We start from the raw sequence: 24,134 nt of genomic DNA, 5'->3' as shown, positions 1-24,134 counted from the left end.
TATGCATTATAGCCCAATTAAATAAATGTATATATTTTTCATAATGTCTTTCTCAAAATCAAAACATTGCCCCGGATAAGGACAAGTCTTGCCACGGACACGTTTGTCCGTGTATGGACATCTTGGTGACCCCTGACCCCTGCAACGTCGGCAGTGGAGCAACCCCTTCATTGATTAAAAAGGGAACATTGCGGCCTGGGCCGGCCGAGCGGTCCAGACACCTAGGCTGGTAATCCAGCCTGACAGCGTGTCGCGGGTTCGAGTCCCGATCCCGACGACCTTTGCGACGTGTCTCCCCCCCAATCTCTCTCCCCCTTTCCTGTCAAACTACTGTTAATCAATAAAGGCAAAACGCCCAAAAAATCTTAAAAATAAAAATGTAACATTTCCGACGGAGACACGACGCTGACGTGAGCGACGCTGATGGCTGCAGTGGAGCCCCACCGTTGGAGTCAACGCCTGTACTTCCATTCTTGAAATTAAAAGCGATTTTCCGCTGCAGTTACTACAGCCCTACCTCCTCCTCCTCTGCCGCCTCCATGTCTTCCATAATGGCCTCCTCCTCTTCGTCATCATCATCAGCGATCTCCTCCATCCCTTCGTGGCCCACGATGCCCCCCTCTTCCACCTCCTCCTCGTCCTCCTCCTCGATGTACTCTCCCATCCACACCTTGTCCTTCTGGCCCAGTTTGAGGTGCATGGGGCTGGGCACGCTGTGGCCCGACGCCGGGTCTATCAGGTGGTCCTCAGGCAGCCCTCCTGCAACACACACAATTCATTTTGTTAACGTGTTAATGATCACTGAGGAAAATAAATAAAAAAAACTAATGTGATGATGACTGATGGCGTTCGCACTCTGAGAACAGCAGATCTACAAGCGTATAGATCGGCTATTTTCAGCATGCAATCAAGTGTAAAATCAGGCATTACGAGTCACGACACAATCGTGGCCGGCCAGAATATATTTTAGTTGAAAAGATCACCTGTAGATTTAGTCAACTAAAACATTCCAGACAAAAATATTACTAAAACTAAATTAAATGTTACTCAAACGACTATGACTAAAACTGAATCAAGTTTTGCTGTCAAAAAACAGCCTTTTTTGTTACCAAAAAACCTTTGATTGAGTTACTTTTCTCTCTTATGCACTATAAATGTATGTTTTACTAATTTTGTTTTCTGCATCCTAATGTAGGGCTGTCACGATTACACAATTGACAATTAATTGTCACACAACGGTTTGCCTTTAAAGCTTTGTAATCACAAATTGCACAGGGCAGATTTGACAAAACTTTTTTTTTTAATTTCCAAAAACAATTACAAAATAGCAGAAATAGTTGACCTACAAGCTTACAACACAAAGTGACGTGTTGAAAGCTTGTAGATCAGCTATTTCTGCTATTTTTGAAAAATGTTTGAAAATGTATGGACATTTTTCAACTGGAATGAATAACTGGAATGAATAAATGATTATGCAAAAACAATTGCGATTATCTAAAAGAAATTGCTATTAGACAATTATGTTGTAATTGTGAAAGGCCTATCCTAACAAAATATTCTTTAGTTTTGGTTCTGAGAGGCTAAAATGTCATCAAATGGTGGTCCGTGGCTTAAGTGCAGAATAAATAATGGGCCTTGAGATCAAAAGGGTTGAAAACCACTGTAATAAACTATTCAATCAGACCAATGCTTTGGGCTTCATGTAATGCCTCTCGTCAAGCAGCAGGTGTCCTTCCTGACCACAGGATTCTATAGGGAGTATTCATACACCAATATTTAATTCACAAACAAAAAAAGTTGTAGATTGCAGCTTTACGCCCTGTATACTTTGTCACATGACAAATGGCAAGAATAGTAAGCATTGTAAGCTTGTAGATCAACCATTTGCAAAACTTTTATTATATATAACCAGGCTTTCCACCTCCAAAACAACTGATGCAGGTTTATGACGAGCCTTTCATAACCGCCAGCTCACTGGTATCAATTTCTTAATTGTTATTTATTAATGTGTATATTGTATGTGAATGGTGTTGTTTGACCTGTAAAGGGAAGCCTTGAATATTGTTTGTGCATTTGTTCATGAAGTGCTAATGGTTTATTTCACCATAACCACTACCACTTACATAAGTATCACAGCTATTTTATGTTTGCACATAATGTCTATAAATCTCTTCTCCGAAAATAGCCGATCTGCAGCCCGTGGGCTTGTAGATGACAGATAATAAATTATCGTCGGTTTAATAATAGTCGGTTTGCACCCACACAGATGTATAATAAACATAATAATAATAAACATGCGCCATGAGATATGTCTGCAGATTTTCACTATGGAAGCATTACATGTATAATACTTTCTATGACTCAACAAAGCCATTGATTCACCTTCAACTATACTGTCGATCTCCACCGTCACGTCATCTCCATTGTCTTTCATGTCATGTTGTGTGAAATGCATATTTTACAATATAGGCTACATCAACATGTCTATTCTAATATAGCCTACAATACAGCTTTCTCCGATATCTGGAGCGCTACAGCTCTCGTCTGGACTACATGCATAAATTTGTAATCATGACAGCCCAATCATAACCCAAATATACATACTGTATACTGTTTTAACCCTTTGTTTAAATCCCCTTGTTCTAGCTATCCCATTGTCTAATTTATGCTCTGTCGCAGGATGGTGTTTGCACGTCAAAAATACCAGGACCTAATTGACATTTTTAGCTCTAGATTTATTTTAACCACAATTTCGTTTCATGTCGACCTTGACTGAACTCGTGCTTCTACAGTAAGTAACCATAATATAAATCCTGCAGCGATTATCATTTCTAAATCATTCAGTTAAGCATCTGGTTAGTGTGTCGTCTTGTGTGTTCCTTCTGCCTTTTGGAGGACCCAGAAGATCCAGCTGTTATTTGATTAGAACAGCCTCACCATAATGTGCCAGGTGTGTAACATTTGCCGGAGTCTGGATAGTGGATAGAAACACCATAACTGCTTCTTATAATAGGACTTCAGATTTAAGGCTAAATAAACTTGAGTTCCGCACAGGTGTTAGACGCCATGAAAATAAGACGATTATGTGGGAGGCGTTGTGGGCTTGTAGATAAGCTAATTTTGGCGCTCGACGCGAGCGTGCAACTAAAGCGCCTTGCAGAGTCGTAATCGACGCAAGAAGACATATGCAACGGAGGGTGAGAGAAATTTCTCCCCTTGCGTCACGTCAATTACGTGATCCATCTCGATCCGTCCGGTTGGGATCGGATCTCAACCCCAAGCAAGCAATTGCTTGCGTTGCGTCGAGGACAGCAAAAGAACCCCGGGTAGCAGAGAGCAAGAAGGCTTCTCCTCCTCTGGACTGGCCAGTGGCCACGTTATGTCCAGTGGGCCACCCAATGAATGGGCCGCCCCATTGCTTTAATATATGTTTTTGGTTCAAATGTGTCAGGGATGATTTTTTTTGACCTAGTCCAGCCCTGGTGTTCAGACGAGAACTCAGCGGAATTACAGCGGAGAACAGCTTGTGTACAAGCACTGACAGTTGTGTATAATTTATCGTCTCCTAATCCTATGCTTCCAATTGGTGACAATTTTGCCGTTTACAGACGCGACCAACAAACCGTGTTTTCCGTTGCAGATTATCATCCACTAGTAATGGCTTCCTTTGACAATGAAATGGTCGACTGCATAGTTTCATCTGCCCCGTGTGAACGCAACATATTTACAGTATATGTAACCTAAAGAGTACATGAAAGCCATTCAAATAAAAATTCTATGGATAAAACTCACTATATACAGTTATAACTACATCTCAACTTAACATAAATAAAGTGGCACATACGTGTGTCACTCCAATTTGTTATACAATCTAATCTGTCATAGCTGCCATCTAGTGGACGAATACTTGATTGCACATTAGACCCACAATAAATACTCACCACAGCGACGCAACTCTACAATAGCAACGGAGCAACTCTGTATGGAAAAAAAATAAACCTTTTTTTGTGAGCGTTTGACTCACCCCGACGTAAGGCTCAAACGGACTCTGTCCAGGCCTTTAGTCTGGCAGGCATTAGCTGAACTACTCTGAATGGCTAGGGGTATTTCTGCAAGACGTTGATGACGGCAGGAATCAGAAACAAACAAGGTGATGAGTGTTGTGCATCTCTTTCGCTGAGTGAGTATGGTCTCAAAGCTGCGGTCTATAGAATTGCCGTGTCCGTGCATTCATTGGACAACGCACATGTGCCAAGATTTCCCTAAGCTCCACAAAGACAAAACCCCAGATAATAGTCTTTGGTGGTTAAGGAAAAATAAGTTGAGCCAAACATCTTGGTGTAATTATGGATTCAGATCTTAACCTTTTATGCATAGCCACATCAAGGCAATAACAAAACAACAAGCCTATTAACGTCTTAGAAATAGAGTGAGAATTACACGATTCATGTTCAAACAAGACGTAGAAAAACCATGTCCAATGTCTTTATCCGTAGCAGGTTAGACTATAGATGTTTTGGTTGCCTCTCAGATCTCACCTCAAAATAATCTGACAGCGACGTGCTCTTGCTTAGATTTGTAACAACTAACAAAGCTGAACAACACATCACACTCACTCAGGTCTCTCTGCACTGAGTCATCTAATGATTTGCTGCTCTTATCGCTCACTCAACGATTTAGAGCCAAAATACGGAGCCAATACACAACAGACTTGCTTCCATGACCCCTCCAGACATCTCCGGTCTTCTGGGACCGCTCTGCTAGCTTTTCCCAGCGTAACAACAACATGGCAAGGCAAGGATAATTTTGTTGCAACAAACCCTCTCTAGTCTCTAGAGAATCTTTATTAATGCCACCCACATTAGTTGCGCAACAAACACACACACACACACACACACACACAAGCTGCCTTCCAGTCCCCAAAACTTGTTTTTCACTCCACTTTGTTTATTAATTTGTCATCTTATTTAATTACACATTGACCTTTATTCATTTCACTTGGCAAAGTTGGCAAGTAGGTCAAATTGAGCTGCACAAGTTCATGACTCGACCCTGCTGTCCAAGGTTGTGAGTTTGAGCCCTGTGACGCAGCATAAACATGCTATACTCTGGCTTTGTGTCGTTTGACCTTGATTTCAAATCAAAAATACATTTGTGCGGCCGACTGGAAAACAGAAGGTCCTCACGGCCAGTCTATGTGTAGGGTTGGAATCGGGAACCGGATCCCAATCTCTACAGATGCAGCTAAACTTCATGCATGCTATGATTTTTTTCACACATAACATACCGTTTCACAACCTGGTCACGGACAAATCAGACAACTTTAAAACCCATAGAATCACTTTACAAACAGACATTAAAAACACTTGACCAAAAGCCCAACCGTTACCACCATTGCCACATAGTTCAAAAGTACAACTTTTTAATTTTGACAGCTTTAAACATTTTGCAGATGCTCGTCTCATTTTTAAGATCTTAAATGGACTTGCACCTCCACCACTGAAACAATTCATAGGTCGAGGGGATAGTGGTGCCAGAACAACCAGGGCAACTACCAGAGGGGACTGTGAAGTACCAACCAGATGTAGTGTGTTTGATAACACAGTCTTCTCTGTTAGAGCCTCCCATCACTTGAACAGTCTCCCTACAGAAGTAAGAGAGACCTCCAACTATTTGACCTTCAAATTCCACCTGAAGAGGTGGCTAACAACAAATCAAATCTGTAATCATGAGTAATTATCAGCTCTATTTTATCACTGGTGTCATTTCTCACTTCACTCTGCGGTTGTTCTGTCCCCTCCGCAATGTTTATATTTATCCTGTATTGTTACTATTGTATTGTATGTGTTTTTGTGGGATGCACACGAAGATCCGACATACCAAAGGTCAAACAACAGTTTGACATGTGGTCGAACATGCGCTGCTCCCGTGCTTATGCAGTTATGGTTAGGGTTTGAGGAAGGTTGTCGTTCTAATGACAGTCGGACCAATAGTATGTCGGAACTGAAGCCTGTACCCCTTTTTGTATGGATAGTTTTATCATCATTTTAAGAGAACAGATGTAAAAACTGACGTGTTGATTAATGAGCATTGTCCCTGTCAAATAAATAAATAAATACAATAAATCCAACATCTGGTATGGTATGTGGACTTCATGCTATACAATTACAAGTGGTTCTCAAACGTTTTAATTTCAAGGATCACCATAACTCTGTGAGAGTGTACAAATGGACCCGTAAGGGACCATATTCTGACCCGTAGTCACCACCACTTGTTCAGGATAAGTCAACGTTAGACGTAGAATAAAGAACTGGAATAAAAGCTAGCAGTAGAAACAACTGACCTAATGCTTGTGATGAAGATGGTGAGCTGTATTGTTGGACAACAGACAGCTGATCGGTCTCACAAATGTATCTTTGATGCATTGCACACCCCATGTTGATCCGAGTTTAAATTAATTAAAGTGTCATCTCATAAGCAGAGTCGAGTTTCGTTTGGATAAGTGGGATAATATGTCCCTTGTCTTGTCCTGGCTGAACTCACAATTATGACTGGAGTCAGTCTACTCTGTGTACTGCAGTACTTACACTCAGCCCTTCAGACCAGAACAACATGACAGTGAGTTTATCTCACAGGACATCGAGGAGAGGACATTGTCACACGCCAGGGGGGGGGCGATCTGTCCACTGGCCTGGGGTTCCCCGGTGGTAAATGGTGCATTTATATAGCCATTTTATCCAAAGCACGTTTCATAGATTGCCATCAGTGTATGAATGGGTGAAATGCACAGAGGAAACCATGAGTCTTTCTCAAGGACACTTCAACACAAACTCTGGGGAGCCTGGGATCGAACCGGGAACCTCACGGTTTTCCCATCCTGACGTTCTACTGGCCACTCTAGCCCTGAGCCACTGACGCCCCGGGGGATCACAGAGTAGCACATAGCACATCAATTAGGCTACAGCATTTGCCTCAGCTAACCCTGGTTCAAATCCGACACGAGCACTTTAATGTATGAAAAAGCAAAAAATGCCCCCCCAAATAATTGAATCATGTGGATCTCAGGATCCACACCTTGGAACAGCGTGGCTCCAATATGTGGATCTCAGACAGGTTCAGGTGACCAGCCTGTTCCATCAGTGCTCTATGATGTCAGTTGTCCAATATCCATGGATATTATTGCATGATTTTAGATTGAATTAATAGATTTGTAGTCATTGACTTCAAATATCTGGGAAAGGTTTCAGCCTGATCAGTCCCTTTGACTTCCATTTATACAATTATAAAGGATAATACTTTTTTTTATGTGAGAAATGTTACGGTCTGCTGAGATTAGCTAAAACGAGATCTGTCTGCATCTGTCTTGCATATTGTTGCTGTCGGGCAAAACCACCTCTACACCATCTCCATATCCTTTTTTTTCATAAATTAACGCAGTGCTGGATCACACTAAAGCGTCACACAAAAGCAGCAAATCTACAAGCTCGAAACGCGTTGTGAATCGGCGCGTTTTGAGCTTGAGTTGTAGATCTTAGACAGACGAAAGATTTGGCAGTAAACAAAATCAGTACATCATTTCTGTTGCAAAGAAATATGTTGCCTGAGGAACTTCACTACATACATATTATACCTGCATGTTACAATAAGTAGTCTTTTGTACCAAAATAAATTGAATTATGTACAATTTTCACTTTTTGCAAGCCAGGACCAGACTTCCAATACATTTCTAAAGAATACAGTCACGTACAGGCAGCTATTCTCTTCTTGGCATGATTTTAAGTCCTCTACTACAGAGCCTGAAGAGAAGAAAGTCCTTGACTGAAACATTGCTTATAAATGAAATGTTCTCTTTATATCGAGCCAGTGCATCAGACAGTGTGCAGGGAGGGGGGGGGGGGGGGGTTGTCCTGGATTAACCATGAACCCTAGCGTCCTTCCTTATTGAGAAGTAGAAGAAAGAGAAAAAGGAGGGGGCCTAGGATAGGCCCCTGTGGGATTCTGGTCAACTAAATAACACACCAATGGTTGCCCGACTGACCGTGGCAACTACATACAACTTTCAAGCAGGTTGAGTTTGCCTTCGGGTTGCCAAAAACTAATTTGGCCGATCTACAAGCTCTCAACCTCACGTGTCAATCAGCAGTGCATTGCGAGCTTGTAGATCTGTAACACTGACGTCGACCGTTGTATGATGAAGTATAAATAATGCTTAATACTGGCCCGGGTCGGCCTAGCGGTCCAGGCACCTATGCTGCTAATCCAGCCTGACGGTGTGTCGTGGGTTCGACTCCAGATCCCGACGACCTTTGCTGCGTGTCACTCCCTATCTCCCCCCCTCCATTTCAACTTACTATAAACTATTAAATAAAGGCCCACAAAAATATTTAAAAAAATAACAAAAACGCTTAATAATGTGATGTGTTGTATGTCTGAAGACTCTGAACACCTTAGTATTCAGCATACATAATGCCATCAATGAGGCACTGTATCCACGAGCTACTTATTGGGAGAGGTTAAAATAAAATACTATACTAGTATTCACATCTGTGTGTCACGACTCGATTGTTTATCCCTGTGACCTTAACTAAAACCTTAATATGTTTTCAACTGGAACAGGCCGAGTAAGGAAACGTTCTAAGCATGCATCTAAGTGTTAAAATGAACGTTAATTCAAATTCGACCTATCATTTTGTAATGGACGGTTTTCTTTTTGTGCAAGCGGGCATGGCCTGTGGGCAAGTAACCTGTACTTGCCTGACGGGCAAGTGCCTCTAAAACCTTAGTGTCAACCCCTGTTTAAATATAGGGTTTAAGTGATTAAATTATGTGCGTCTACTCCGCCAACGCACCTGTCTGTCACAAAGAGTTTCACTCAAGTGTGTCAGACCTTTGAAGCTCCCTATACTGTAAACTGTTGGCTCCTTCTACCAGGTCAGAATGTTAACAGCTGCATAGCAGAACATGCAATCAGCCAAAAAACACAACATTGTATCAGACAAGGCAAGCAATGACAACATTTGACCGAAACTCTCTACAATTTGATTGCATCAAGCCTTTCTTCATGGAAGTAATGGAGACGGTGTGGTACAATCTCCAGTCTACATATCAATGATATCATCTGTCGGGTGGAAGGAAACCTCATTTATGTCATAAATACCTGGTGGGTAAAGATTTTACCCAGGTAATGTCTACAAAGAAAAATCAAGCTTTTACACGTTCAAGAGTTAAATGAACAGTCGGAATTGTATTGTGTCATGGATTAGTGCAGTGGTTCTCAAACTGTGGGTGACGGTCAGGACCCCCAGTGGGACCACCAAATGTTTTCAGGAGGGTCCCCAGATGATTTTCTTAATTAATGTGTAACATTGTTTTCTCACTCAACAGTAAAAGGTATTTACCAGTATACAGGGCATTCTCACATTTCTAAAGTGCCAATTGTAAGGAATTGTATGACTTTTAAACACAGTGAAAAGGAAAGTCCATTACTGCGTCAAAAGTAATCAACAAACTATACTATAATAATTGCTTAATGTAAGTCGCTCTGGATTAAGAGCGTCTGCTAAATGCCTAAATTGTAAATTGTAAATTGTAATAAAATGGTCAAACAATGTCCAAATTGTCAAATAGAGGGTATGCGTGTGACATAATCATCATACCCGTAAGTTATGCGGGAAGTGGTTTGCCACACACTTTATGCATGTGCATACCCTCTATACAAGGCAAAACATTGTGAAAATAGCTGATCTACATTGTGGAATCGAGTCAAACTACATGTAATGCCAGGCTCTATGGACACATAAAAACTCTTCCTACTTCCGGGCCGCTTCCCTACATCCTTCACGAGTGTTACCGATGATACTAAGTGTACAGTGGTTTTCAAACATTTTAATTTCAAGGATCCACATAACTCTGAAAGTGTACAAATGGAACCAAATGGACCCTTGTAAATGGATCAAGCAAGAATGGTTCCAATCATAGTTACACACCCGTACACAGCTACTCAAGGACACTTTGAGACCCACTAGTGTAGCAGAGTATTTCCAGTGAGCCAACTTGCACAATAGCAGCACTCTGACTCTGTTTGACCAGAATGGAACAGAGCCTTCATTAGCATCAGCGGTAGCATCTGTGAAGGAAGTAGGGATGGGGCCCAAGTTCTTGCATGTGTGTGTGTGCGTGCGTGCGTGCGTGCGTGCGTGCGTGCGTGCGTGCGTGCGTGCGTGCGTGCACACGCGGGGAGGGGGGTCTGAGCCTGAACAGTTTGAGAACCACTGGATGGATTGTGTGCTCATGGGACATCCCACCTCCTCCTCCGGTGTCCTCCTGGCCCACTGCGGTGAGGCCCAGGTCGCCCTGCCAGCGGGTCTGGGCCAGGCTGCCACCGCCATCTCTCATGGTCCACGGGCACCCCACGACCTGCGCCAGCTCGTCGCCTGACAAACAACAAAAAACCATTAAGGCCTGAAATGCACCTGGGTCAACTTAGCTTTTTTTAACCACTTTAACCATTATTTTAAATTTTAGCTATTGAAAAATATCAGATATACCACACTATTGTTTTTCTGAAAAACATGTTTCTGTAGCAGTGGTGCTCAAATTTTCATGTCAAGGACCCCAGGGTGATATGTATTTGGCCGCAGACCTATTTTGTTCCAGGGACCCACAGAAGCAAAGATTATTATCAGATATGACAAAATAATTGAAAATACATATCGCAAATAATTGTGATCATTTAGACGGTTGTGACAGGACCTAGTGTATACAAAAATACAACCAAATGGACCTGTCCTGAAAGCCTACGAGGCCCCATTTGTACTCATTCTGAGTTAAACAAACACTCATGATGTAATTGTGCGATATCCTTCAGCATTGACAGTAGCGGGGTTGTAACTACGATTATTTACATTACAATTTTGATCTGCTTTTTAGATAAGACAACAGATTTGTGACATTTTTCAAAGCTTTTCACATGCCGGTATAATGACATGCCATCCCAAAAATGGGGACATTTTATTTGATTAAAATTGCCAAATATTGTTTTATAATAACCTGTTAAATCGATTAGTTCAATTGACTTGACTGTTGCACCTCTATTGCAACTTGGTCATTTTGCAGACTCTCCTGCCCAGACTGTGAGGTTATTATAGCAAATAAATAGCATGAACTGCAGCATTTTGCATGAATCTACATAATGGAGACAGTGATCCCTGCCCTGGGTCATGAAGTCAGTCAGGGTTTGACTTTCCACATCAGCATTGTTAATATAATAAACGGAAAGCAGTGAAAGACACCGTCTCCAGAACTACACTTACCTGAGGCATATGCAGGCTCATTAGACAGTAGACACTGCCACTGCACAGCCAGTGTCATAACCACCAAATACCAGTTTAATAATAAATCATCAACTGACTTTGACACTATCAACTAGGGGTGAAATTGTCAAATAACCAAGAGACAGAACACGTATATCAAACTATTTTTACAACAATAAAATAACTGTGGTTATTACTATATTATTATTACTATAAAGCACACGATAGCCATTAAAAGGCAGTGCACGAGAAAAGCAACAGGGGCCCGATGAACGGATTAGAAGTTCTGAACCACTGAAAGGTTCTAAAAACCAAATATATATAGAGATTTTCCACCTTCCATCCTGTTGCCATGTGCAGCTGCACTGTTTTTCTGGTATTTCTTTTTGCTTTAGCATCATGCTAGCTAGGTAACAAGGCTTGGTGTATCCACTGGGGAGGGAGAGTATCTTGCAGATAATTACAACTAGGGTGATTCTGCAGCAAATGCACCTAAACTGAACTCAATGAATGCAGCCACACTGCCTTTCTGATTTTTTATTTTATTATTTTTGCTTTGGCATCATGCTAGCTATAGGTGGGTATAGGAGGTTTAGTGTATTTACTGGGAGGGGAGAGTAGAGTACATCATCTTGCAGAGAATCCCAGGAACTAAGATCAGGATAATTCTGCAGCAAATACAGAAACTAATACCTAAACTGAACTCAATTTAAGCTGCTGCACTGTCTTTGTTATTTATTTTTTGCTTTAGCATCATGCTAGCTAGGTATGGTTTTGGTGAATTTTACTGGGAGGGGACTGTCTACATCTTGCAGAGAATCCCAGCAGGAACTAAAAACTAGAATGATTCTGCAGCAAATACACCTAAACTGAGCTCAATTAATGCATGGCGCTCTGCTTAACTAATGTCTGATCGATGTATTGATCCGATCGATGTATTGATCAGATCGCATTGACCATCCCAACCCAATAGTCCATCCATGATGGAGATGATGAGAGGAATGATGTGTGCATGCAGACAGAGATGGTGGTGCCTCCTTTGCCGAGAGGCTAAAAGCTAAAAGCACCCCTCCAATTCAACAGCGTGCACATAATTACTGTTATCAAGACCTCATCTACGCGTAAACAATGCCAATAAGTCATAGATTAACGCGTTTATTGATACAAAAAATAAAAAAGTCCACGCCACAAATTATAGATAGCAGCCAGTGCTTGCTTGTGTGGCTACTAGCTTGTGTGCTAGCCTAGTTAGCTTAGTTTTTCAGGCTAACTAGCTTTAATACGGACTGGGGGGGGGGTCTGGGCTAACAAACACAGCTAACGCAAGCTAAAACGCAGGACAACAAAAACAAAACCGCCCCGGACTCACCGTTAACCTGCAGTTTTGTACGAATGAGTGTCCAACGAGGCCAGGCAGAAAGGCGGTTAGTTGTTTATTGTTGTTCGGATGCTAACGGTGCTAATGCTAACCGCTCATTGAATGGAGAGTCAGGTGTAACCTCACTCTCTTTTATCTCTAGTTTCCGGTCTCTTCCGGTCTCAGGGTGTACGATAATAACGTTTACAGATTAATTAAAGTTGACTAATAATCATCTCATATATCCGTCGGTCGTGTGGTTTGGGTTTAATTCCAGACAGGAGGTTTTTTTTTGGAGGGGTAATATTGTGTGATAAGAGACGGCGCTGTGCCGCCGGACAGAGCAGAGGGATCCGTTCCGAATCCGTTGCGTTGCAACGTTTTTCCCTTTTTCCCCCCCTCCTCCCTCTTTCCTCCTTTTTTACGCTCATCATCATAACCTGGGACCACAACCGGTGTTTCCAGTTTTTTGTTTGTTTGTTTTTGTTTTTTTGTTAGTTTTTTTTTTTGAGAGAGAAACAAGCAACCAAGTCTATGAAAAGGATATCTGGGCTGAGCACCTTAATGTAAAATTTGCTATTTTGTCCAAAATGATAAATCATAATAATAATAATAATTGTATATAGCTTGTGACAAATCATGACAATAGACACAATGTTTTGGGCAGATCATTATGATGAATTCCTGTTCTGTCTATAGAAGTGTCTATTTGTACGTCTTTAAATGTTTTGATGATTTGAACATGGTGGACCCTATTGGAAACAAGTGTAATGCTTAATTGGGTCGTCCACTCACAGTTAACAGCCTTTGTATTGAGTTTGTGCTTGAAATGTACTGTAATTCTGCAAACTGTTAATAAATTCTTCAATCAATCAATCAATCAATCAAATAATTAGAAAGAAGGGGGGGGGGGGGGGGAGGCGGGAAGTTCCAGACCCACAGGAACGCACCCAGGGTGCCGGCCCGTTTCCGGCGGAAGTTCCAGACCCACAGGAACGCACCCAGAGTGCTGGCCCGATTCCGGAGAGCCGCCCCGTGTCTGAAACGGTTGAGAAATGACAGTTACCGTGTGGGGGTCCCTCTACTGTACTATACTGTACTGTCACTGTACTGACCCACAGGAACGCACCCAGGGTGCCGGCCTGATTCCGGCGAGCCGCCCCGTGTCCGAAGCGGTTGAGAAATGACAGAGTTACCGTGTGGGGGTCCCTCTACTGTACCCCTTACTGTACTGTCACTGTACTGTACTGGCACGCCCGAAATCACCATATATACAGTTAATGCTAGTTATGCACCCACCCACCCAGCTACCCAGCCAGCCACCCACCCACACACATAGCTCCGTAAGGGAGTGGTTGCACACTCAAAAAAGGCAGGGTACAACACTTTTTGTTTTGTTTTTCTTCTTACTAATTATTTGATCGGTCCAAAACATTGTGTTTATTGTCATGATTTGTCATGAGCCGAATTGGCAAATATTTCATGAATTAAAAACAAATTAAAATCTTAAGAAATTCCATGAATTACAAATCAAATATTTAAGAAGTAGTGAAAATAGCTGATCTAAGCTCACAACATGGCGCGACGTTATGTGAGCTTGTATAGGTCTGCTGCTATTTTCACTAGGTTCGTACAGTCAGACATTTGGGCTAAAAGGATAACACAAAAACGTCCAGGGGACTTGTTTCCATTGTGGTTGTCCTATGTATTCAATTTATAAACATAGCGATAGTTTTTGTCTAATAAAAAAATAGCAAAGGCCCACCATACAAAATACTCTGTTAAGTTAAGTAATAGGGCTATATTTGAAAATTCACCTGAGTAAAATTATGTAATAGGATATTCATTGGCATTAAAATATAAAGCCTACCCAAAGTTAAAGTAGGCCTACTCAAACTTACAAATAGGTACAAACCTTTTCAAACATAGCAGATCTACAAGCTCACAACAACACGCTGTAATGTGGCATACATGTATAGATCGCTTGTAGATCAGCTATTTTCGAATAGCCGAAGTATAGTTATTGTATTAATAATCGAAATGTAAAAAGTACAATAGTTGCCCACTATACATTGTAAATGTACACTATACATTGTAAATGTATAGTGGCGTATAGGCTAAACTAGTATTGAAATATGTAAATACTCAAAAAGTATAGGCCTACCTCATAATTGTATTCAGCTAGGAATATAGCTTGAGTAAAGATTGATTGATTGATTGATTGATTGATTGATTGATTGATTGATTGATTGAACAGTTTGCAGAAAAAAAGCACAGGAAAGTACAGTTCAATACAAGGTCTGCTAAGAGGATTTAAACCCACGAAAGCACTATGCTTGTTTCCATTGGGGTCCTTCATACTGAATTCATCTGAACATAATCATTTAATGACATACAAATATACAGTAGTACTATGCAAAAACATCATATAAACTGTTATAAATTTAAAAAATATGTATATATACTTAGTTACTTTCCACCACTGGCCGCTAATAGGTCAGAGAGTGAATCCATACCATTCAAATATAATTACACCATTTATTGTGTTATAGTTCTCCTTTGAAAACAAAACGCCTGCGGTTTGCGAGGCTAGTTATAACTGTAAGCCTGACATTCTTGATAATGTGTTCTTCTTCCTAGGATGAAAAAGTAAAAAACATATCGAATGCTGCTTTTGTTTGAAATGTAGGCTACCAATTCCACAAACTGTGAATACAAATTTCAATCAATTTCATGGGTGCCAAGCGGGATGAAACATAAATGAAAATGTAAAAGCATGCTTGAACATGTTTGTATATTTTCATATAAACTTTGTTTTAACTTTGTATCCTCTCCTGGGAGACCAAAATGGACAAAGCCCATATGAGCTGCCAGCACTGCAGTACTCCTCACAACCAGCAGATGTCCCACCTGACACACTGTAAACTTGGAAGCTCCTGCAGATGTGGATAAGGTTCAAGGTTCAAGGTTGTACTTTGTTACATCTTGTGTACAGGTACATTAGAGTAAAAAAAAAATGTTTGGCTTCCTTACAGACAATGCAGCAGCATATAGATAGCATAACATTCAAACAACAAAACACAACAAGCACAGCAAACAAAGGGATAGAATAATGAGTGCAAGAAAGAGCATCCAAAGAGTGGTGCAACTCCGTGTGGGGGTCCCCAGGGGGTCCCCGGAACTTCCAGACCCACAGCAACGAGCCCAGGGTGGCGGCCCTGTTCCGGCGAGCCGCCCCGCGTCCGAAACGGTCGAAATGACAGTGGGGGTCCCCGGAACATCCAGACCCCCAGAGGGCAGGGCCGGGTCGGCGAGCCGCCACGCGTCCAAAACGGTTGAGAAATGACCCGAAATGACCTGAGTTACCGTGTGGGGGTCCCCAGGGGGTCACTGTACTGTACTGTACTGTACTGTACTGTACTGTACTGTACTGTACTGTACTGTACTGTACTGTACTGTACTGTACTCCTGTAACACCCCAAATGTGTGTGTGTGTGTGTGTGTGTGTGTGTGTGTGTGTATTAGGCTGCAAAACAGTGACGCTTGGTGATGAAAACCAACCAAACGCTATTTTCGTGCTCGGACACAGGGACACAGCCAGAGACACACAAAGCTCCTTATAGGAGTGGTTGCACCACTCAAAAATAAAATAGTAACATATTTACATGTGCATGTTTTCCCTGTAGTAGCAGCAAGTTAGGTAAACTTTATGTGAACATCTTCACAGTAGTTTATGTTCCATACAGAATTTTTTGTTTTAAAGGTGCAATTACAGCCTGATAGTGGGGGGGGGGTTGCGTTTTCCTTTGCCCGGTTTCGCTCTGGTTCTTATGAGTTCATTCATGGATCTGATTGTTCGGGGGAAGAAGCTTTTTTGCAGTCCGTTTCCAGTGGCTTTGAGACTGCGAAAACATTTTCCATGCGGCAGCATCTCAAACAGTCTGCGGTTGGGTCTTTCATAATTCCACAAGCCTTGCTGACACAACGATCATCGTACAGGGCTTCGATGGGGGGAGATCACATCCGCTGATGCGTTCGGCTGTTCGCACAAACCTCCGCATTGGGGATAAGTTAGAATAAACTAAGCTATCATACAGAATAAAATAAAGGTAACTGGAAAAATAGGCACCTGAGAAGTCTGGGCACCTCAAGGCTAGTCTTTCCAAAATATAAATTAATGCTGTTCTCAAGTAAGGTAGGCTATAGTCACCAGGCTTTCCAATACAGGAGTTGAAGATGCCTGAACAGTTGACATTTAAGGCCCAATATTGCAACAATTGCAACAGCTTGCTAAAAACACAAAACCTGTGGGTAGCCATGTCATTATGAAAATCACACCTGTGTGAACCGAGTGGTGCAACTCCCCTATCCCCCTGCCTCTCTCACTCTCTCTGTAATTAGCAGGCAACAGTGCAACACTCTCTCAGCACCATTTTTGCCCCTACTGGTACTCTAAACATAGTCATAGGTTAGGACGGACATTGCTGTTCCTTGGAGTGGTTGCACCACTCAAAAATATAGAAGTCTTCATCAGAATAGCCAGTCATTATGAACATCAATAAGGTGAAGTGTCAATTTTGGTCCAATAATGTTGTACCAGACATGTTCAAATCATGTACACTTAAAGCATTTGTATCATTGAATTTGAAAAATAGCCAATTCCACAGCAAGATGCTGAGACTTCTCAGATGGGATCAGAATAAAATACAATGTTTTATTCACCACCATAAACACACAGCCTGGTAGATTTTCAGTCATTTATTGAACTTAAGACATTGACATATTTCACAATACAATCTTCTCAGTAGCAACAATCCAAACCACATATTTCACAATACAATCTTCTCAGTAGCAACAATCCAATGAACGAACGCACACAAACGAAAGCATACATTCAACATACATCATAAAATACAGTTGGAAGAGAGGTCGTGTAATTTTGGCCCGGTTGGTACTTATTAAGACCCCAATCATACTTACGCCGAGATATTGGGACGACTATTAATAAAAACTTGTGACTAAATAGTAACGAGTCATCGGATCCATTGGAACACTGGATGTTCGGTGTTGTCATTACATCTAACTGTGGTCTTCAAGAGAGACACAGACCTTCCCAGTTAACACCTTCAGAGGGTGTGTTGTATCATCACAGTGAATGTATGGAAAGACTCTCCCAGCAGTGAAGGGGTGTGTGAAGGTGTGTAGGTGTGCGTTAGAATCAGGATCAGAGAAGGACAACTCTCCTCTCTCCCAGTCCAAATGGACTCTGATCCTCCTGGGTTTCTGATTCACCGAGAGCTCCGTCGCTGACCCTGATGAGGAGACCTCTGTGGGATTCTCTGACACACCTGATGACAGTGGCGAGTATTTATAGTAGTCTGCTAGGTATGTACCATTAATGAGCGCTAGACTCCTGCAGCAGGGTCCCCCATGTGCCTCCTTTGGCTCTTCCTCTTCTAACACACCCAGTTCCCAGTATACATTGTCTCCAACCTCAACATCCCAGCTGTGAGAGCCCGAGCTAAATCCCTTAGAACCTAGGACAGACTCGTGAAACCTCTCTGGGACATCTGGGACATTGCAGAGCTGCGTGTCATCGCAGTACACACTGGTCAGGTCGTCAGACAAAAAGAGACCTTGGCGGGCAGTGTTGGGATTCAGGATTACGGGTGTGTAGGAGACAATGTCCGAGTCCTTCAACTTGTCCCAGATGCTGTAGCTCAAGTTTCCCAGGTGTCTGGCCACATCGATGAGTGCATTTTCTGGGAGCGGAAGTGGATCTGGCAGCCTGCGCTGGACTCGTTCCACTGTGGCCTTGTATAGGAATGCAACAGTTAGTCAAACGAATTGATTATAATCAATAGTTCAAAGAGACTTTGTGAAAGTACCTGATCTATGAGCTCCCAATGCATCGTAATGCAACGCATTGTGAGATCATAGATCGACAAAGTACAAAATAACGCTTGTGTTAATTGATTTGATATATTAAGTGTAAACATGTATTTAAATGTGCTTCTCGATTAATACCAAAAAAAAAGGGAGTCAAGAGTTGAAGCCCTACCTTGTAGTTCTGAAGGAATGAGACGTCGTCCGACAGTGCCTCGACATCTCTGATGGTGTTGGAAAGAGCTGTCATCTCTATGTTCAGCCACTCAATCTTCTCCATCATTGTTCGACTCTTCTCCCTCTCTTCTTCCCTCAGTGCAGAGATCCTGTCCTCCTCTTCCTGATGCAAGAACTGACGAATCTTCTTGAACTCTCTCTTTATCTCCATCTCTGTGCGCTTGGCCTGCTCCTTGATGTGCTTTGCTGCGTGATCATGGTTGCATTTAGCACTGTTCTCCAGCTCCTCCATTATGTTCGTTACCAACATCAGGAGTTCTTCTCTGAGACACTGTGCAGCTTCATTGATGGGTTTGAACTTGTGTCTAGCATGCTTTTCTGAATCCCGACACACCAGGCAAGCCAACTGTTTGTCCTTTAGACAAAAGAGCCGGAGTGGCTCACCATGAGGTTTGCAGAGAGGAGCTCTGTGCTGGAAGGTCTCGCACATGTTCTTCAACGCCAAGTTGACAGGAGGTTTATCCTGTGAGCATAGAGTTTGGCAAACAGGACACCGCTTTGTTGGCTTGGCTGTCCACCATTTCTGCAGACAGCCTTCACAGACACTGTGGCTGCATGGCAAGACAAGAGGATGCTTAAAGATGTCATAGCACACAGGACAGGTGAGATCCCATTGAGTCGAAAGAGAGGCCATCTTGTCTCATCTTTCCTGGACAAAAGAGACTGGGAGAAACTTCAATATTCTAAAGGAAGCAGCAGATCAGATGACAGGAAGATGGTCCATGTCACTACAGACATTCTAGAAGAGGAAACAGTGATAGCATTATGAGTTGCAGTGATGCTGTGTTAGCATAACGGTGATCGATGACATCATGGGTTCAGAGTGCACTGCATAAGCAAAGCATGCTGCATTAGCCTGTGTTACAAACAATTCAAAGGCTTTCCACATAAGCAAAGCGTGCCGTGTTAGCCAAATCAAAGGCTTTCCAAGCAACTGATGTGCCTATAGTAATTCATTTGTGTTCATGTTAAGTAGTAGCAGTAAAAACACTTTAAGTGAAGTTTAGCATAATGGTAGAAGTATTGTTAGCAGTATAGCACTAAAAGACAGATAGGCCTATATTGTTAGCATGACTGTCACTGAGCAGTTTTGCACACACAAAAAAACACTTCCTGGGCTATATCAAGGATAGTCTAAGAAGGATGAGACGCGAAGACCGTACGGGCGACGCCATGTTGCTTTGGAAGGAAAGAAACATGCGCAATGGGCTATATGCAGCCAACACTTCCGCGTTCAGCTTCCTTGGTCTCAACTGCGCATGTTTCTTTCCTTCCAAAGCAACATGGCGTCGCCCGTACGGTCTTCGCGTCTCATCCTTCTTAGACTATCCTTGGGCTATATAGCCGTCATCACAAATGAGATTTCAGCACATCATTTGGGCAAGTTGCTATGCTACTTAACAGCATAATGCCATTTTGAAAATTGTATAGGTTGTTAATGGTATGGTCACATAAAAAACACGCTCAATTATGACAGCCGGTCAGCAGGTGTATTCAGCAATGTATTGTAATTTATATAGACAATGTTTTAGGCCAATACAAAACTACCAAATTTCCCACTTTGAACAAAAAAAAGCCTGTTGGCTGCCGGAATATCATAGAGCAACAATAAGAATGAGCTGGCGCAGAGAGTTCTGAGAAAGGAATGAATGGTTATGCTTATGCGTATCTGTCTAGTGGCCCCAACCATCTGTCTTAAGGACAGGTTCCCACAAAGTATTCACCTTTAAATGCAAGTGACAGGAAACAAGAAAATGTTTCAAAAACCACATGGTAAAATATAACACACACAAGGTGGGTATTCTACATGTTTTAAGCAATACCACATCTTTGGATTCATAATATATATTATACTGACAGAACATGCACCCCTGTCAAGTGGTAGGCTATAACCCAATTGGAGTCCTCCACCTATAAAAGGAGCCATGGAGGGAGGTTTAACTTTTTTGATATCCTCTGACAAGAAATGAGGATCATGGCAAGTATGTATGTTTGTTAATGATAATGATGAGATTTAAACTGTGATGAATAAAGGATGGTGTTTGTTCAAGCAATCAATTTTATTTGTGTAGTTGTCAAACATGAAATTAATGAAAGTTAAACTGTATGAACTGGGGTCAAGATACCAACTCTGATTACTAATTTGAGCTAGCATGTAGCAAACAGTGTTTGGTGTTGACCATGTAGGGTAGGCTTTGACAGAATATATGCAGATGGAGAATATTGTAAATGATATATGTTGAATATGCTGCAGCATGAAATGAGGACTGATAAACAGAAAATAATGAATATGAAATATAATTGAACATGTGAGGCTCAAAAGTGAAAGATATGCAGTCTCCCTCTGGTGTTGTGAGTGTGGACTTCGTTGACATTAAAGGGACACTTTGCCACTCTTCAACCTATCTTCATGTAGGTCCTCACTAATAATCATGATAAAATGGCACCATTTTTTTCCTACTCAATCTGTGTCATAGGACGGCTGTGGGCAGTTCAGAAACCCGTCCACCAGTGACATCATCGATGGGGAATCCAAGCTAATAGAAACTGCGGGCTTTCTAGTTCTGAAAAGTTGCAATGCGAAAATGGAAGCCATCATTCTCACGATAATACAAATCTAAACATTTTTGTAAAAATAACTGCCTAACGATGTCACTGGTGGACAGGTTGCTGAACTGCCCACAGCAAAATTGTGCCATTTTATCATGATTATTAGTTTTATTATTAGAGGACCTATTATATGAAGATAAGTTGAAAAGTGGCGAAGTGGTCCTTTAATGACATTTAGAAGATTTAGAACACTTTCTTGGGGTCTTTGTGTGTAATATGTGGTTTTAGATATTTTGGATTTTAGCAGTGTCCATGATGTCACAGGTACTGGTCTCACTTCCTTCCTGGACTACATGTAGTCTCAGTAAGGGTCTGGGCACACCTAAGATTCCATGCGCGGACAGAAGAAGCTGTCTACCACCGTCATTTCCGGGTTTGTAGACAGCTGGTGGATGGAAATGTATAGCTCCACCCACGTGGCAGATTGCCAGATTCCCGGAAAAGCTTGCCCCAGCGGCAATGCCGCGTGGGTGGAGCTTCATTTCCATCCACCAGCTGTCTAAAAACCCGTAAATGACGCTGGCAGACAGCTTCCTTTGGCCGCGCATGGAAGTTCAAGTGTGCCCAGCCCTCCCCCTATCCACCAGGAGGAGCAGTGCACCAAAACATGGGAGTTGTAGTCCAGGAAGGAAGTGAGCCCAGTGTCTGTGACATAATGGACACTGCTAAAATCTAAAATATCTAAAACCAGATATTACACACATATAGACCCCAGGAAAGTGTTCTAAATCTTCTCAACGTCATTAACATTATTATTTTTTTTTCCTTTTTCAAGTGTCCTTTTAAAGTATTTAGAAAAGTACATGGGTATCTTGGTGGTGTAGTGAATCTTGTAGGCCAGACCAATTGCAAGATGCTGTACTGTCGTCAACACTAAGCCATTCCATCCTATCAAAATGGGCAGGTGTGAGGTGGGTTTGGGGAGTGAGGCCAAGTAGTAGCCTGACCAGTTTGTTTTGGGAAGTCTGGAGCCTTGTTTAAAGGGCGTTTGAGGTGCTGTGGTACCAAGAGGTGCATGCATATTTGAATAAACCATGTACAAGGGCTCCTGTTAGGGTCTTCAAGGTGTTTTTGTTGACCAGTGAGGAGATCCTGTACACAGGAATCTTGTTCTTTGGTGGTGCAACTCTCACACGGAGTTGCACCACCACCACTTCACACGGGTGTGATTTTTAAGTACCTCATCAGTACAAACTCTTTACAAACACCTATAGGTTTTTGTAGAAGGCTTTGATGTGCTCTACAACAAGACACCTTTCTTGGAGATTTTGGATTTGTCCGGGGTCAGAATGAGATCAATGATATAGTTTGAGTAGGATCACACATCCTTCTGGGTAGAGCAATTGGCTGACTGACACTGTGCAGATCACAAAACCTACTGAATGATTTGAAGACGGGAGCTTCTTTACGTTGCATATCTGTGTTCCGATCTCCAATCGCCAATCAGGAGTTTCTCTACACATTCCTCCCCAGCTAAGCACCCCTAAAGAATATCATAGAAACCATGGTCAGGCGGTCTATAGATGGTGCAGACTAATTCTGATTTAGCATTTTTTTAAATTAATTCAACCCACACAGTTTCAATCTGCATTCAAAGATTTTTCTAGAAGTCTACTTCCTGATTGGTTAGTCATTTCTGCAGGGTTTTTCCCCCCCGCTTGGCATCCCGCTGGGGGAGCCCGCTTGGCATCCCGCTGGGCATCACGCTGGGCAGCCCTCTGGGCATGTCCACTCCAGACGACAGCACCTTTCCCCCTTTTCCTTCCTTGTGCAAATAAATACCCTTGGACTTTGTTTTTTTTTGTCTCGTGTCTGTTTTTGACCCTGTCAGACTCTGTGTGTGTGCGTGCGTGCGTGTGCGCGTGTGAATGCGTGTACGTGCATGTTTGAGTCAAGTCAAGTCATCTTTATTTATATAGAACATTAGAAACAAAAAACAGCAGTTGACCTTCCGATCAAGGATGACCAGCAACAGCATGAAAACCCAAGCCATATATAAAAGGCAAGTTCAAAACAAGAAACTCACACTTTCTGTGTGTATGTGTGTGTGTGAGTGAGGTGGTTTGTTTGCTATTTTGTGCACTTAGTGTGAACTATGTAATGCAGTGTTGTCTATACTTAGAACAGTGAGGATATGTGTGATATGTGAGGGGGAGGACCTCATCAAATACCTGCAAGAAGATATCAAGAACTCAGTAGAAATGGCCGTGGATGGATATTATGACAGCCTCGAGCTACAGGAGAAAGACAGTCTGATCTACGATGATAGTGAGGCCACGACTAAAGCTCTGGAGAAAGATCTACGGAAGACACTGCAGTCTGGTGAGAGATGTTACTGCAACGAAACTTCACCAAACAACAACACCATACTCTTTTACCCATTCAGGACAGGAACCCTTTTTGGTGTTTTAATGATTATGTTATACTTTAGCTATTGAAAAATAGCAAATCTACAAGCTCATAGCGCGGCACCGAGTGCTGCGTTATACGAGCTTGTAGATCTGCTATTTGTTTTTAATTTAATTAATTGTTTTGAATATATATATTCTTTCAGAGCGAAAGTTTTTAACAAATCTTTGCTTCTGGGGGGTCCCTGGAACAACACATTGTCAGATGGGGGTCAGCGGCCAATTACATATCATTTTTGAGGTCCTTGACATGAAATAGATTGAGAACCATTGACATAGAAACATAGGTTTTTCAGAAAACTGCATGCCATGATTTAGAAGACA

General features: G+C 42.1%; 2 protein-coding genes across 3 annotated transcripts in view; both read right to left on the bottom strand.

Annotated features, from left to right (window-relative positions):
• Positions 1-13,042, bottom strand: part of LOC306913614 (uncharacterized protein) — a 33,278-nt gene extending 20,236 nt beyond the window's left edge. For both annotated transcript variants that reach the window (XM_079490397.1, XM_079490398.1), the window contains exons 1-3: positions 12,682-13,042; positions 10,305-10,433; positions 518-759 (exon numbers count right to left, since the gene is read on the bottom strand). In XM_079490397.1, the coding sequence (XP_079346523.1) occupies positions 518-759; positions 10,305-10,395 (333 nt within the window). In that variant the 5' untranslated portion in view covers positions 10,396-10,433; positions 12,682-13,042. The remainder of the gene's footprint in view (positions 1-517; positions 760-10,304; positions 10,434-12,681) is intronic.
• A 4,370-nt stretch (positions 13,043-17,412) lies between these two features.
• On the bottom strand, positions 17,413-19,886 carry LOC306914149 (E3 ubiquitin-protein ligase TRIM35-like). Its single transcript, XM_079491081.1, has 2 exons — positions 18,731-19,886; positions 17,413-18,483 (listed from the first exon to the last, which is right to left on the bottom strand). Exons 1-2 carry the CDS (start codon positions 19,424-19,426, stop codon positions 17,749-17,751), a joined length of 1,431 nt encoding a protein of 476 aa, XP_079347207.1. The 5' UTR covers positions 19,427-19,886; the 3' UTR covers positions 17,413-17,748.
• Between the last annotated feature and the right edge of the window lie 4,248 nt (positions 19,887-24,134).

The sequence above is a fragment of the Electrona antarctica genome (assembly GCF_951216825.1).
Source record: "Electrona antarctica genome assembly, chromosome: 21".
In the NCBI taxonomy this organism is placed as follows: Eukaryota; Metazoa; Chordata; class Actinopteri; order Myctophiformes; family Myctophidae; genus Electrona; species Electrona antarctica.
Note: the sequence above shows the minus strand (reverse complement) of the source record. Positions and strands in the feature narration are given on the sequence as shown.